A 14375-nucleotide genomic window follows, 5' to 3' on the forward strand; every position below is an offset into this window, starting at 1 on the left:
CAAGAGTTGCTAATTATTTTCCACTGCTCGTGGTGCAGAGGAACAAATCCTTCCTATGTGGCCGTATACCTTATCAATGACATGTATGATCCCGTTTGTGGATGCGATGTCGCCAGCCACGATGTGAGCACCCTCAAGGGTGAGGTTCTGAAAGAAGGAAAGGAGAAAGGGTTTGCTTTTGCATCGCAGTGGCAGTGTGTTCCTGGCAGTTCGTGCTGTGGATTTCCACACCTTCCCAAAAGCTTGCCTGGGGCTCCACCACAGCCCCGCTCATGCCAGTGTGCACCCACCCTCAGGGAACTGTGTGCAGGAGAGGTGACTTTGGGACTCAGTGGTGCTCACCACATGCAGACCAGCAAATCCATGGGGTCGCTCACACTGGGGTATTTACTCAGGGTAGGTGTGCTCACCTCCACCCCATGGCAGGATGAGCTCCTGTGCTGATTCACGCCCTCCTGTGTCTGTGCAGCTTTGAAGGATCCCATTAATGATTTTTCCCTTGGGGAAGGGAGGCAAAGGGAACTTTTCCATCCCTTAATGGGGACGAAGAGGTTAAATGTGCCATATGGATTTCCAGAAAATCCTCCTCAGAACATGGAGTAGTAAGAAAAAAAAAGCTGAGGCGGAAGGGCTCTCAGTTGGAGTTATTTACCATTAAAAATACCATTGGGTGGTTTGGGACTATCAGGTTGCACATGCATACATGTGCGTAGTATCACTGCTTCCTCCTACCTTCCCAGGTCCCTAAAATAAGTCATTGGGTTTCCTTGATGCTCTTCATCTTAAATTAGTTCAGGGACTGCCTTCCGTTTGGCTATGAGACTGTCCAGCATTTGCAGCAGCTACTGGGACATTAGGAATAAATAATATTGTTGACAAATTTCAGCTAGGTAAAGTGGTGGAGAAAATCAAGTTAATGCTTCTCCCAGAGGGCCCAATATAATTGATCTATTCCTTTAATTTTATGACACAGTCTTTTTTTTTTTTTAATATAGGTACATAATATCTGTGTGGTTTTTGCAAGTCAAGAAAGCCAGTGGCAGTGATGGTCAGGGTTTGGTGTATGATACAACAGAGGTTTGCAGCTCATCTCACCCCATTTTCTTTGGACAAGCGTAGGAAGTTGCTCTGTAGGGATGTTGGCAGCATGTCAGAGGACGATAAATTCTGGAAATCAGCAAAGCTGTAAACTCCTGTCAATACATGATACCTAAAGGAAATTAACTGGATTTGAAGATTTTGTATTTTCTAATTTTTTTTTCAGATAAATATGGTTAGTGTGTCTAAAACTGTGGTTTAAAGCAGGAATTGTTTGTACAATACCTAGTTCTGATCTTAGCTTGGCCTTTAAACATTTCTGATGTAATACAAATCACGTCTTTGTTTTCAGTGGAGTTGCTACAGAGATTTGTGCCAACGTAATTAGAAGGGGAATCCTATGTCCTTCCCTTAAAAACGTAAGAGCTGTCTTGCTTTAGAGGCTTCAGACCAAAGTCTTGTTTGGAATGGAAAGCAATTCATTAAAAAACCCCCAAACACCAAACTGTTAACGTACTTCAGTAGAGTTGGGATGTTACTCTTTGATATCCAAAAGGCTTTCTCATCTTCATCCATGTTTTCAATTGCTTGAAGAGAAGGCACAAGGACAGTTAGGTTTGAGGTGGTGGACAACACTGAGTTTATCTCAGCCTCCTGCATGAAAGTAAAAAGCATAAAATGATTCATCCTGAGGATGATCTATAAATAGCAGTCGGTGACTTTTTAGCAAGATGGAGCATGTGACGTGCTTTGTGACCGGCCTGGAGAGGAAAAACTATTATACCAAGCAATGACTTGGACAAAAGTATTTAGAGCTGTACAAAAATGGTAAATGAGTGTCTATTTTTTGCAGAATAGATTGCCAGCATTTAAAGGGCAGAAGGAATGTTTAGGTCAGAGTTGTTTTGTGTTATGAAACACATAAGTTACCTCCCACAAAAGTTAGTCTGTCTCATGGATTCTATTCTATGCACATGAATGTGAAAAAAACCAAAAAAATCATGGCGATAAATACTACTGGTTACTGATAACTTCAGGTAACCTGCTCTTACAGAGCACTCCATGCTATTTAATAGAAGGATAATGAACCATGAAATAAGAAACCCACATGACACAATGTTCCCATTTGGCATAAGGCTATTTAACATAGCTGGGATTTTTCAAGATGTCCAAGGGATATCTGTGCCCACTAGCACTGCAGTGGGGCTGGCTGCTGACAGCTCTAATTTTAGACAGGGGATGTGGGCTCTGTAGTATGCATGGACATCTTCCATATGTTTATATCTGCCTTAAGGATGGAGAGAGCCTTTACTGGAGAGGGTTTTTCCAGTTGCATGGATTTTTTTGTGGGGTAGAAAAAGGAGAGCTAAAGATTTGAATTTGATCTTGCTGAAGATGTGGTTCTCCAAACTTTTTACAGGTTCTCCAACTTGCCATTTTTGATACTGCAAAACTTGAGGGAGCAATATGAGCTTGGGTTCTACCTTTTTGCACCTTGTATGCTGCCTGGAAGCTGGCTTGTTTTGGATAGTCCTTCAATACCCATACCGGGTTTTAAGACAAGAAGGGAATTGTCTCCCTTAAATAGCTGGGAATTTTGTCTCTGTTAAGATCATCTTTCTTTCTAGCCATCATCACTGTCATGTTCCAAATATTTAAACACAGAAATAGCAACACACTTCCCTTTCTCACCCTTCCTGCCCAGCAAGAAAAATATTTGGTTATGGAAAGTGGTAAACATCACATTCCTGCTCAAGTATGAAGTTTCAAACCCCACGGATGGATATACTTCCCTACTTTGCTCGAATTTGTAGCTACCATTTTTTAATTTAAGGGATACAATTTCTCTGAAGTATAGCAGAAATTTCCATATTGCTGTTTCAGTAGATTATACAGAACTTGCTCCCTGATTCCATCCCCCCGCCCCTGCTTCATTATCTAAAGAGCATATTAGCAGGTGAACAGCCTTTCCTATTGTGCTCATTTCTTTAACTTCATTAGTTTCTCTTTACAGTGTCCAGTGCTGTAGTCTAAGCCCAGGGCCAGGCAGATAACTGATTTAAATTAGCCACACTGGCCTCTCTTTTAAGCAGCTCTCTGAAGTCCCTGCTGCAGTTGCATGCTTGAATGATCCCCGAGCTGTCTAACTTTGAAAAACATGAAAGCAGCTAATATGCTGCGACTTCTGCTTCTGATGCTATTCATTAACATATCCCTTTTCCTTTCTGTTTGCCATGTATTTGCTATACACTTCTTATATTTAGGTTTTAAGCTCTTTATGGGAGAAACTTGTTTTAATCTTTATTCACACAGTGCCAACCAACCACAGTGGGGTAGGACCTCTAATGTTACTGCTGCTCTAGTAATAGATGATACTTGTGAAAATAAAAAGTAGACAGTGACAATCAATCTATCTAGAAGTTTTTTTCCATCTAAATTGGTGTTTCCTCCCTAATCTGAAGCCAAACAAGCTAATTTCCCTTCATTTCCTGCACCTCAGTAAAGCCCACACAGACTGAATTTTTCCCTCCTTGCTTGCTGTGGCAGCAGCTCGCTGACCTGCCATACGGCTGCATTTTCCTCGCATAGGGCTCAGTGAAAATGGGAAGGGTAAGGCATTGTCATCCCTCTTCACTTACTTGTAATTTTATTGCATGAGGGAAGTTGGAAGGAGCCACTTGGGCACGTATTCAGGCTCCGCTTGTACCCTGTTGCTGGTCATCTGGATCATGGGGTATTTATGCACAGGGTGAGTCATGGCTTATGTAGCCCCCTGCCTCAGAGAATGGGCTTGTAACCTTCTCTTCTGCTTGTGAAGCTTCCTCATTTGCTTGAATTTGGGATCAGAATTTGGTTTTCAGGCAGAAATAGGGAACCAGATGATCAGCCTCACCGTGACCAGTGGGAGAGGTACTCTGATGCCTCTCCAGAGCATGAGGCTCTGCTGTGTGATGGGAATATTGCTGTAAGGTTCTATTTCTAAAGGCTAAAAGGCTCATGTATTTCTGCAAACTTGAACATTCTAAAAAAATCAACCATGAAGGCTACTTACATTAACCCATTGGTTAAATGCAGCTGCTTCTGACAGAGTAGATAACTCCTGATTAGAAAGAGAAAGAGAGAGAATGAGTATACAAGCTATAATTAGGTGTCCCAAAGTACTTGTGCTGTAGCCTGTGTGTAACTTGCTGTGTCTGGTCTGGCAGATGTGTCATGGAGGAGGAGATTTTCAGTGTCTGTGAAAAGGGAGGACATTAATGTTTTTCTAGTACTGATACTTTCTGGTAATGGGAATTGTGAGTTACCAACTCTTTGAAAATCAGGCCATCTATTGCTTAGGTGTATTGGGTGTGCCTGAGCTCGGTACGTAACGTGTACTGACCTCAGGCTAAGTGTTAATTTTCTGGGAATGTAAACCTAAATTTCTTCTTCAGTGCAAAATTAGTTGAAAAAAAGGTATGTTGTATTGCTTAGTATTTGTACTGCATCTTACATATCATCCTGCAAGTGGAGAACCTTTATTCTGCCACAGTACTTTGAACAGAGATGGATGATGGTATGAGCAGGGACAGCAGATAGTGCTAAGAGCCATGTAAGCTTATTGCCAATGGCTGGGACAGCTGACTTTCATTTTTCATACAATGTTAAATGTGCATTCATTTAACCAATTTACTTGTTCTGGATTTATTTGCCTGCTGGTTAGCATGGTTTGTTTTAACATGATAAATTGACCATTTCCACTGAGAGAGACCTCAAGGCAGAACTTTGTAAGAGCTGGGTGCTCACCGCTCCCAGCTGGGAGGTGAGTGCTTAGCACTTCTGCACATTAGGCCTCCAGGGCTGGCATTTTTCAATTTGTCTTCAAGAAATATTCTTGGATCCCTTAGGCCCTTTTCCAAGCTATGTTTTTAAATACAACAGATCATTTTTGTTCCAGGCAAGAGTCTCCAGCAGGAACAGTGTCTGCAGATAGCACTGGTGGGCATCACATTTTTCTAACTGTTTACAATGGCTTTGCTATCTCTCTGGTTAAGAACCCATGTGAGAACTGTGCAGTAAGTCCTGTGCTCAGATAAGATGACCATCTTACTTACATCTGCAGCATTTCCATAGCATATTCTACCATCTCCTTCGTAGCCATTTGGGCACACACACTTCCAGCCGCGTGAAGGCTCAAACTGGCAAGTTGCCTTTAAACCAGAAAGAGAGAACTTGTCAAATACTCAACTTGTCAAGAGCAAGGATGGCCTGTAAACTCTCTTCCATATACACAGTCATATACAGACATAACCTTAACAAAGGCTCTTCATACCATCTTCCATGGATGTCTTGACCCTCCTATAGAATCATAGAATCATAGAATCGTTAAGGCTGGAAAAGACCCTCAAGATCATCAAGTCCATCCGCTTACCTATCACTGCCAAGTCCACCGCTAAAGCATATTCTCAAGCAACATATCTACCCTTCTTTTAAATACCTCCGGGAATGGAGACTTAACCACTTCCCTGGGTAGCCTGTTCCAGTGCATGACAACCCTTTCGGTGAAGAAGTTTTTTCTAATATCCAACCTAAACTTCCCCTGGCACAGCTTAAGGCCGTTTCCTCTTGTCCTATTGCTTGTCACTAGGGAGAAGAGTCTGACCCCCACCTTACTACAACCTCCTTTCAGGTAGTTATAGAGAGCAATAAGGTCTCCCCTCAGCCTCCTCTTCTCCACACTAAACAACCCCAACTCCCTCAGCCACTCATCATAAGACTTGTTCTCTAGAGCCTTCACCAACTTTGTTGCCTTTCTTTGGACACACTCCAGCACCTTGATGTCCTTCTTGTAGTGAGGGGCCCAAAACTGAACACCGTATTTGAGGTGCGGCCTCACCAGTGCCGAGTACAGGGGCATGATCACCTCCCTAGTCCTGCTGGCCACACTATTCCTGATACAAGCCAGGATGCCATTGGCCTTCCTGGCCGCCTAAGCACACTCCTGGCTCATGTTCAGCCGGCTGTCAACCAACACCCCCAGATCCTTTTCCACCAGGCAGCTCTCCAGCCACTCCTCCCCGAGCCTGTAGCGTTGCATGGGGTAGGACAAACTCCACCAACTGCCCACCATGCACTAGGTCTAGGAGTCTAAACCTTTGCTCCATCCTTTCTTACTTCCTTCCTATATAAACTGGGCCCTGTCTCTTCACCTGAGTATGGCAGACCCATCTATTGCATCCGAATTGTAATTGCTGGTAGAGAAGCAGCATTTATTTACTCCAGGCTTGAGACACTCCTTCTGTACAGGCAGAATTGGGAGCAGCCGTTGCTGTCTGTCCTCATGTAGCATACTGTGAGCATACTGTCCTCTGTCAGCATTTGACATACCGACGTGGTTCACATAACATTTTGGTACTTGTAGCACTGCTTGGAAAGCTTTGTTCCAACTCAGACAGAAACTGCAGCTTGAAATGGCAAGCAAACTCTATGGTGTGCACAGGAGGCAAGGTGTGATAAGCATCTGAACCCTTTGTTCAGGGAATGATTAATTACTCACCAGATAATGGCATTTTCCATTTTGTTCCAGGCATGAGTTTATGGGTGTACATTCAATTCCGTTCCCCCGAAATCCATCCTTACACTTGCAGTCATTCTGTCATTTCAATAAAACACAGCAATTCCTTAAAATGATTAAAATAGTCTGCGTATTCTATACGTGGTGAATTAGTCTCTCCATGTTTCTGCGTAGCTCCATTGACTTCAGTGGAATAACACTGATTAATATCTTCAGAAGACCTTTACACCTGACATCTACTAATGCCCTTACTAAAAAGTATTTGCTGCCAGAACACCACCACGTAGGAGGGAGGGCGCACTGGGATAGGAACTGAAGAGACTGCTTTGGGTAGAGAGTGCCATGTGGAAATAGTCTTATGGCTGGTAGGGAAAGGAGAATTTGGGGAAGAAAACAGGGTAGGAAGTACCAGCAGAGCAAAAGAGGTGAGGACTAGTGTTGAAGGTGTCAATGAATGTGAAAGGACGTACCTGACCTGGCCCAACGTATATGCAGGTGGCATTTTCATGGCACCCTGCCGCGGTGGGCAGCAGGCAGTTGTTGATGGCTGAGCAGTCCCTTCCATTGCCTGTCCATCCTGCCTGGCAAATGCATGTGTGCTCTCCCAGGCCTGTCTGAATGCACTCGGCCTGGAAGGGAGACAGAGGTGTCCATACAAGACAGTTAGGTGGCATTTGGCTTTAAGTGTAAGGCGTGTAGGGCTTGTCTAAGCAGTAGTGATGCTGCTATCGGGGGAAAGCTTGAAACTGCAGTGAAAACTGTGACCTTCCTTCTGCAAAAGTTTCTTGCCAAACCTTCCTTACTGCCTACTTCTGTATGGTGTCAGGGTCTGTGGGAAAAGCACATACTTACATTGATATTACAGCCACCTGGGTTTAGAGCAGCACAGGGATCAACTTTGCTGCAGCTCATGCCATCTCCCTCATAGCCAGGTTTGCAAACACATCTATAGAGACAAGAGGAGGAAGGCATTAAACATGATAGCACAGCTGTAAAGTGAAGTGATTTTTTCCACTGTAACATACTATTTATAGGCATCTTAAAATTGGTAACCTTGGATTCATGATGCAAATAGCTTAAGTGTATGCATTATAATTTTTTCCCCAAAATATTGACTGGGTTAATTAAATCAAATCAGGGGTCCATTCTCTGGGTATGAGATGGGGAGTGAAATTAATTCTGTGTTGATGTGACCTTTGCAAAGGTGAGCCAATAGCCCCAAATTAATTATGAGTTAGGGTTGCTCTTTCTTTCAGTGACACAGAAGATAGCTCTTTCCCTGAAATGTATGCAAGACAATGAGACCCCCTCTGTCCCTGGTTCCCTCCAAGATTAGCCCATATTGGATGGAATCTCTTAATCTCTGAAGTTACGCAGCATCCCACATTCTACTTTGTGTGATAACTCATTATGAATACACTGCAGCAAGAGGCAAAGTTGCTGCATGTGAAGGTGAGTGTGAGGCAAGCGCAAGGCAGCTGTAGCAGCAGCAGAGTTTTGTGACCAGTCCTGCCAGGACTGGAGAGCCTGTGCTGAAGTCCATAGTGTTGTGGCATGCAAATATTACCTGAGCTGACCAGAGTGAGCTATCTATCCCCAAACTGCTTGGGAGTTTGTTTTTTAAAAAGGCTCAGACTCCTAATTCGCTAAGGGATGGTTAGAAATAAAAGGTTCCTAAAAGCCTTTGTAGATGTTGATAGGAAGGCAGTCTTCTGAACAAGGATCAGATCTGTATGCAGCTATCAGATCACCGTTAAATATAAGGTACAGGACAGGGCATCGAGAACTCTTAACTACCATCTTGCAACTCAAGGTCTGTGCAGTGCATGTTTATGCTTATTTGCCACATAGCAGTGTTTCAGTGGCTGATGTTTGTGTACTGCCACAAGGTGCTGTTCTGATCAAGCAAATAGGAAAGAGCTGCATCATAGTAAATATTAATTAGATCCAAGTTACTGACTTACCTCACTGTGCCACCGCTAAGCTGACAGTCTGCATGTGCATGGCAGAGCTGTAGGGAGGGCTCGCAGGGAACAAACTGCTTGTCGCAGAATTTCCCCGTGTATCCACTTCTGCATGATCCAGGAAGACAGATCCCATCGCTGTCTATTCGGTTATCGCACTTTCCATAGATGCAGAGGCACTCTACCAGAGATAAATGACAATGTGCAGTCCCACAGTGGTAAAAGTCATCTATCCTTACACAGCATTTCTTATGAATTGGGTTGTCCCTTTTTTCTAGAATCTAAACTTTTGTATTTTTTAAAGCCTCACATTGTTGGGGGGCTTATTTTTTTTTAACATATCCAGGTCTTTTCAGGTGTGTTTTATGGATAACAATTTAAAATCTATTTGTCTTTATAGTGCACTTATCTATCAATGAAAGCCAAATTGCTTCAGAGAAGTAGGAACAAAATGTTGTCCCAGGCTATTAAAACTAGAGTTATTTCAATTCACAACTTTTGGCGTACTTTCGGCGTACTTTCAGTGATATGGGAAACCTTTTAATATTGAGTCCACAGTCCTACAAATTGCACAGTGCTGGGCTAGTGCACAGAGCAGCAGCACAGACCTACAAGCATTTTGCTGGGGCTGGGGTGATTAGAGCTGCTGGGAGGCACAGTAGTGGGCCCAAAAGTTGCAATAGGTAAGCCTTCTGCAAACCCAGGAAGTGCTAGTGGTGACTTTTTAAGCCAACACATACTGCTTTGGCAGGACTGTAGCTTAGGCAATACCACCCTTTCTTATGGAATTTGTCTTTTGGTTTTTGTCCACGCACCTCTGAACCTTTGAGTGAGTTGTGCTTCATGAGTGACAGGCAGTTTCATGTCAAAAAAATCAGAGAATCATAGAATGTCCTGAGTTGGAAGGGACCCATGAGGATCATCAAGTCCAGCTCCTGTCCCAGCACAGAAGCCCCAGAATTCACATCATGTGTCTGAGGGCATAGTCCAAGTGCTTCTTGAATAGCGTCAGGCTTGGCACCGTGACTGCCTCCCTGGGGAGCCTGTCCCAGGGCTCCACCACCCTCTGGGTGAAGAACCTTTTCCTAATATCCAACCTAATCCTTCCCTGGGACATCTTCCTGCCATTCCCTCGGGTCCTGTCGTTGGTCACCAGAGAGAAGAGATCAGTGACTGCCCCTCCTCCTCCCCTTGTGAGGAAGCTGCAGACCATGATGAGGTCTCCCCTCAGTCTCCAGGCTGAACAAACCAAGCGACTTCAGCTGCTCCTCATACGACTGCCCCTCTAAACCCTTCACCAGCTTCATGGCCCTCCTCTGTGTACCGTCTAGTAGCTTTGTATTCCTAATACACTGTGGTGCCCAAAACTACACACAGTACTCAAGGTGAGGCCTCTCCAGTACAGAGCAGAGCAGGACAATCACCTCCCTCAACCGGCTGCAATGCAGTGCTTGATGCACCCCAGGACTCGGTTGGCCCTTTTGGCTGCCAGGGCACACCATTGGCTTATGTTCATCTTGCTGTTGACCAGAACCCCCAGGTCCCTCTCTGCAGAGGTGCTCTCCAGCAGCTCGTTCCTCAGTCTGTATGTCCAGGGTTGCTGTGCCTGAGGTGCAAAATCTGGCACTTGCTCTTGTTAAACTTCATACAGTTGGTGATTGCCCAGCTCTCCAGTCTGTCCAGATCCCTCTGCAGGGCCTCTCTGCCCTTGTGAGTGTCAACAGCTCCTCCCAATTTTGTGTCATCAGGAAACATAATTAGTATTCTTTCAAGGCCTGCATCCAAGTCATTTAAGATGAGATTGAAGAGTACTGGCCCCAAGATGGATCCCTGCGGAACCCCACTAGTGACTGGCTGCCAGCCCAATGTAATCCCAATTACTATGACCCTTTGAGCCGGACCCATCAGCCAGTTGCTCACCCATTGCATTAACATGTTTAATGTCCTGCTGTACGCTGGACATTTTGTTCAGGATGATACTTTAAGAGACAGTATCAAAAGCTTTACTGAAATCTGAAAAGATCACATCGACTGACTTCCCTTGGTCCACTATGTGGGCAACCTTGTCAAAGAAAAAAATCTTGTTTTTTAAGCAGGACTTTCCCCTTGTGAACCCGTGCTGGCTGGCACCAAGGACTGCATTGTCTTTCATGTGTTTTACAATAACTCCCAGAATAATCTTCTCCACAATTTTGCCAGGCACAGAAATGAGACTGACAGGCCTGTAGTTACCAGGGTCATCCCTGTTGCCCTTCTTGAAGATTGGGGCAATGTCAGCTTCCAGTCAACAGGGACCTCTCCAGAGTCCCAAGAGAGAGGTCTTGCTATGACATCAACCAGCTCTTTAAGTACCCTTGGATGAATCTCATCAGGCCCCATCAGGATATAGGGATCCAGCTAGTGCAAATATTATTTTGTAGATGGGGAATATATCTATTTTGATGTGGTATATTCTTTGGACTCTCCAATGTAATATGGTTTGACGTAACAGAATTAAATCTGTCAGTATATAGAAGATGATTGCTAGAACTATAAGCTATTCAATAGATAAGAAATTATTCAGTAAAGATGATTATGAAGTGGCCCTAAACACAATCTGTTTATAGATCTAGTTCTTCTTAGATTACATATGTTTTTCATTGTAGGCAGAATCTGTTCTGCTGTGGGCAATACCAGAAGGGAATGGAATAGCAAAGAATTTCTCAGTTACTTATGTGAGGGAGACAGAAATGAAAAGAACAATAAATTAATATGAAGCAAGCTATGGCCCCTGCAGAAAGCCCAATTAAGTCAGTGAGAAGATTTTCATTGACTCTGGCCTTATGGTGTATCCCTTTGAAGTAAGAAATCAAAGTACCCCAAGAGATCTTGCTCATCCTCTGTAGCAACTGTTTAGCGAGCAGTCAACTCCTATCCTAATGTCACTAGGGTCCAAAAGAAATAGACCGTGCTCTTGGGCTGAGTAAGTAGGGCTGTACTTACCTTTGTCACACTGAGGTCCATATTTGCCAGGGTCTGAGCAGAACTGACACCGTGAACCTTGAAATGCCTCAGCACAAACGCAGGTCCCATTACCACCCAGACCATCCATGCACTGTGATATGGAAAAGAGGTGATTTCTATATATAAATTGAAAGAAATATTTATCCTTCCCCACAGAAGAGACTATATGCCTGTCCATATTATGACTGTGACAGACTACCAGGAAGAACCTCAGCTTTGATGAAAAAGCAGAAGCTTTCCTTGTGCTTGTACTTTGCTGCTGTGTATTCCGTATTCCTTTGCCATTTTAAAGTGAGAATAGTGAGCTGGGTCATTACCCTGTGCTGGGCAAAGTAAAAGTGTCAGAGTAGGAAACCCAGCCCCAGCCATGCCTGTGTGCTGTGTGTTGGAACCAGATAAACCTGCAGTTTGGACATGTGAGAGAAGACCAATTAATTTTCCTTCCTTCATATAACTGAACCTGAAATTCATGGCCATCACTGGACATAAATGGAGGGTGCAGCTTTGGGGACCTTAACATTCCTGTTGTGCAGAATTGCTTCAGTGAATGTGGGGACACAGCCTGTCCTTCCCCTCATGGGAGTGCAGGGTGCTGCTGGATTCTCTGCTTACCTGCCCGTTTCCTGAGCAGGGTTTCAAGAAACCTCCTGGACATGGCCTGCAGTCAGGGCCAAAGAAGCCTTTGCAACACTTTGGTTCCTGTGAAATAAAGCAAACATCGTCTTTTCCAGTGCCTTAGTGCAGAGGCAGTGCACAAAAGACAACTGTCCATCTTGTTTTGGCTCTCTGGCAAAGGCCTGTATGGGTAGCTGTCTCTTGAAAGGCTTGTGTTGCCCCAGAACCACCTCTGCAATGGCTTTGTTAAAACCAGGACGGGGTATTGGCAGCCCAAGAAGGGGATGCACAGGCCACCAGATCCTTCCCTTGTTCTTATCAGACTCATCAGTGTTAGAAATCCCCAGTTATGAATGTGCCTCTGTGTGTCTGCTCATATTGGGTGGACCCTCATAGTTGCTTGTGGGAGTGCAGTGCAATTCAGAGGCAGACAGTCTCCTTTTCATCTGAGATCAGGAACTCGAAGGTACCTTCTACCTCAGGGAGATGCTGTGAAAGCTAGACATGCTGCTTTAATCTTCCTTCTTCCCCTCTGCACCGGTAAGCGATTTAGCTACTTCTTGGTTGCATCTTTTGTTTTAACCATGAATTGGCTGCTTGATCCATTTATTTATAATTTATTTTTCAAGAGCACAGAAAGTGTATTAGAACAAAACTTCATTTACACATGTGATTCAAGGGAAATAGGAATTAGCAAAAGGCTCTCAAACCTTACAGATTTGTAGACTTCTCTGTCTGTTACTTAATGGTGGTCACGAAATGCAGAAGCCTATTTAGAAGCTCCAGGAGCCAGAAAGGTGTAAGTACTTCTCAGGGGCTAATGACTTCCGTGAGGGCTAGGCTTGCCAAACAGAGCAAGTGGAGTGGTTCCTGGGGGTGTTTCCTGCTCATTGTTACCCAATATTTTGCAAAGTCCTGGGACAGGAGAGGATGGGGTCGGGGTGAACAAGCTGTCCGGTTCTTGGTGGGTGAAGCTGTATGGGTCAATGACAACATTTGGGTTTGGAGTCCTATGTGAAAACTCCTGAGTTAGAGTATGACATATGGCAGCTAAAAAACTTCACTGGAATTTGCCTAGTATTTTGCTGTAAGATTTACAGTAGCTCCTCTCAGCCCCCTGGGTATGGAAACTACAGAGACACCTCCAAACATATCTCAACTCCAAAAGGAAAGTTCACAATGCAAAAGACAATATGTTGGAAAAATTCTATATATGTTTCACCTTAAGAAATTGTAACTCTGTACCTTTATCGTTATATTGCAGGATCTAGCACAGCCGGTTTTTTGAAAGGTTGGGCCTTCAATAATGCATCTCCGTTTTGAGAAAGGCTGGAACATGCACAGAATGGAAGCATTAGTATTTCTAAACAACATGCAGTTCTGTGGTACAATCTTAATATCACAACATAATTTAACTGGAGAACAGAAAGCACCTTGCTATAGTGTTGCATTTTAAAAATTTATTAAATTATGTATTTTTTCATAATATGTGTTTTCATTATTGATGAATAATGGCATATAGGCTATTACTCAATATGGTATATAGGACTAACTACCAGTGAATTTTTATCAAATAGGGAATACTGTGGTAGCTAGACTTGAGTTTTGTATGCAGAGAAACATGCAGCCAGATTTGCATCTCTCAGATGCAAAGCAGATGGAAGATTTGCAATAATTTCTGAAGCTACTTCTGCAGACAGTTACTTCTGGGAGGGTGCTTAATCAAAAGGAAGTTTTTAACAGATGTAAGGTCTATTTTAAATTTATCCCTCCTCTGTTTTTCATTTACTAGCTCTCAAAGCAAAATCAGAGCAATTCTTATCCTCAGCTCTCTCTTCTGCCAGAGCCTATCCTAAACAGATCTTACTTTACCTGAGAAAAAAGCCAGAGCTTCTATGAAGTCTACAAGGGATCTTGCAACAGCTAACAAGATAATGCTGAAACTACTTGATGCTTCAATCATTGCCAAAAAGAGGTGAAGTACCATCTGTACTTGTATTTTTATGCAGTCGCCTGTATTCATATGTGGTTCTTTTGCTCACTATATTGGGAGAGCAGTAATCAACATATGGGCACCCCTTCCCTCCATGCATTTTGTAGAACTGCGGAATCTGTCAGGAAATGTCACTTACAATGGGCTTTGAATCCTGAGGACAAGGAGCCAATTTATGCGATAAACAACTTGTACAGACACCCTGGAT

At 43.6% G+C, this 14375-nt stretch overlaps 1 protein-coding gene across 3 annotated transcripts in view; it reads right to left on the reverse strand.

Annotated features, from left to right (window-relative positions):
* Positions 1 to 14375, reverse strand: part of STAB2 (stabilin 2) — an 89220-nt gene that overhangs the window by 42232 nt on the left and 32613 nt on the right. For all 3 annotated transcript variants that reach the window (XM_064456144.1, XM_064456153.1, XM_064456133.1), the window contains 13 exons: positions 14307 to 14369; positions 13420 to 13503; positions 12172 to 12258; positions 11539 to 11650; positions 8557 to 8737; positions 7445 to 7538; positions 7063 to 7221; positions 6575 to 6670; positions 5133 to 5228; positions 4091 to 4138; positions 1556 to 1692; positions 1096 to 1210; positions 70 to 147 (listed from right to left, as the gene is read on the reverse strand). In XM_064456144.1, coding sequence (XP_064312214.1) covers positions 70 to 147; positions 1096 to 1210; positions 1556 to 1692; positions 4091 to 4138; positions 5133 to 5228; positions 6575 to 6670; positions 7063 to 7221; positions 7445 to 7538; positions 8557 to 8737; positions 11539 to 11650; positions 12172 to 12258; positions 13420 to 13503; positions 14307 to 14369 — 1350 coding nt within the window. The remainder of the gene's footprint in view (positions 1 to 69; positions 148 to 1095; positions 1211 to 1555; positions 1693 to 4090; positions 4139 to 5132; positions 5229 to 6574; positions 6671 to 7062; positions 7222 to 7444; positions 7539 to 8556; positions 8738 to 11538; positions 11651 to 12171; positions 12259 to 13419; positions 13504 to 14306; positions 14370 to 14375) is intronic.

This window comes from Phalacrocorax carbo, chromosome 1 (assembly GCF_963921805.1).
Source record: "Phalacrocorax carbo chromosome 1, bPhaCar2.1, whole genome shotgun sequence".
NCBI lineage: Eukaryota > Metazoa > Chordata > Aves > Suliformes > Phalacrocoracidae > Phalacrocorax > Phalacrocorax carbo.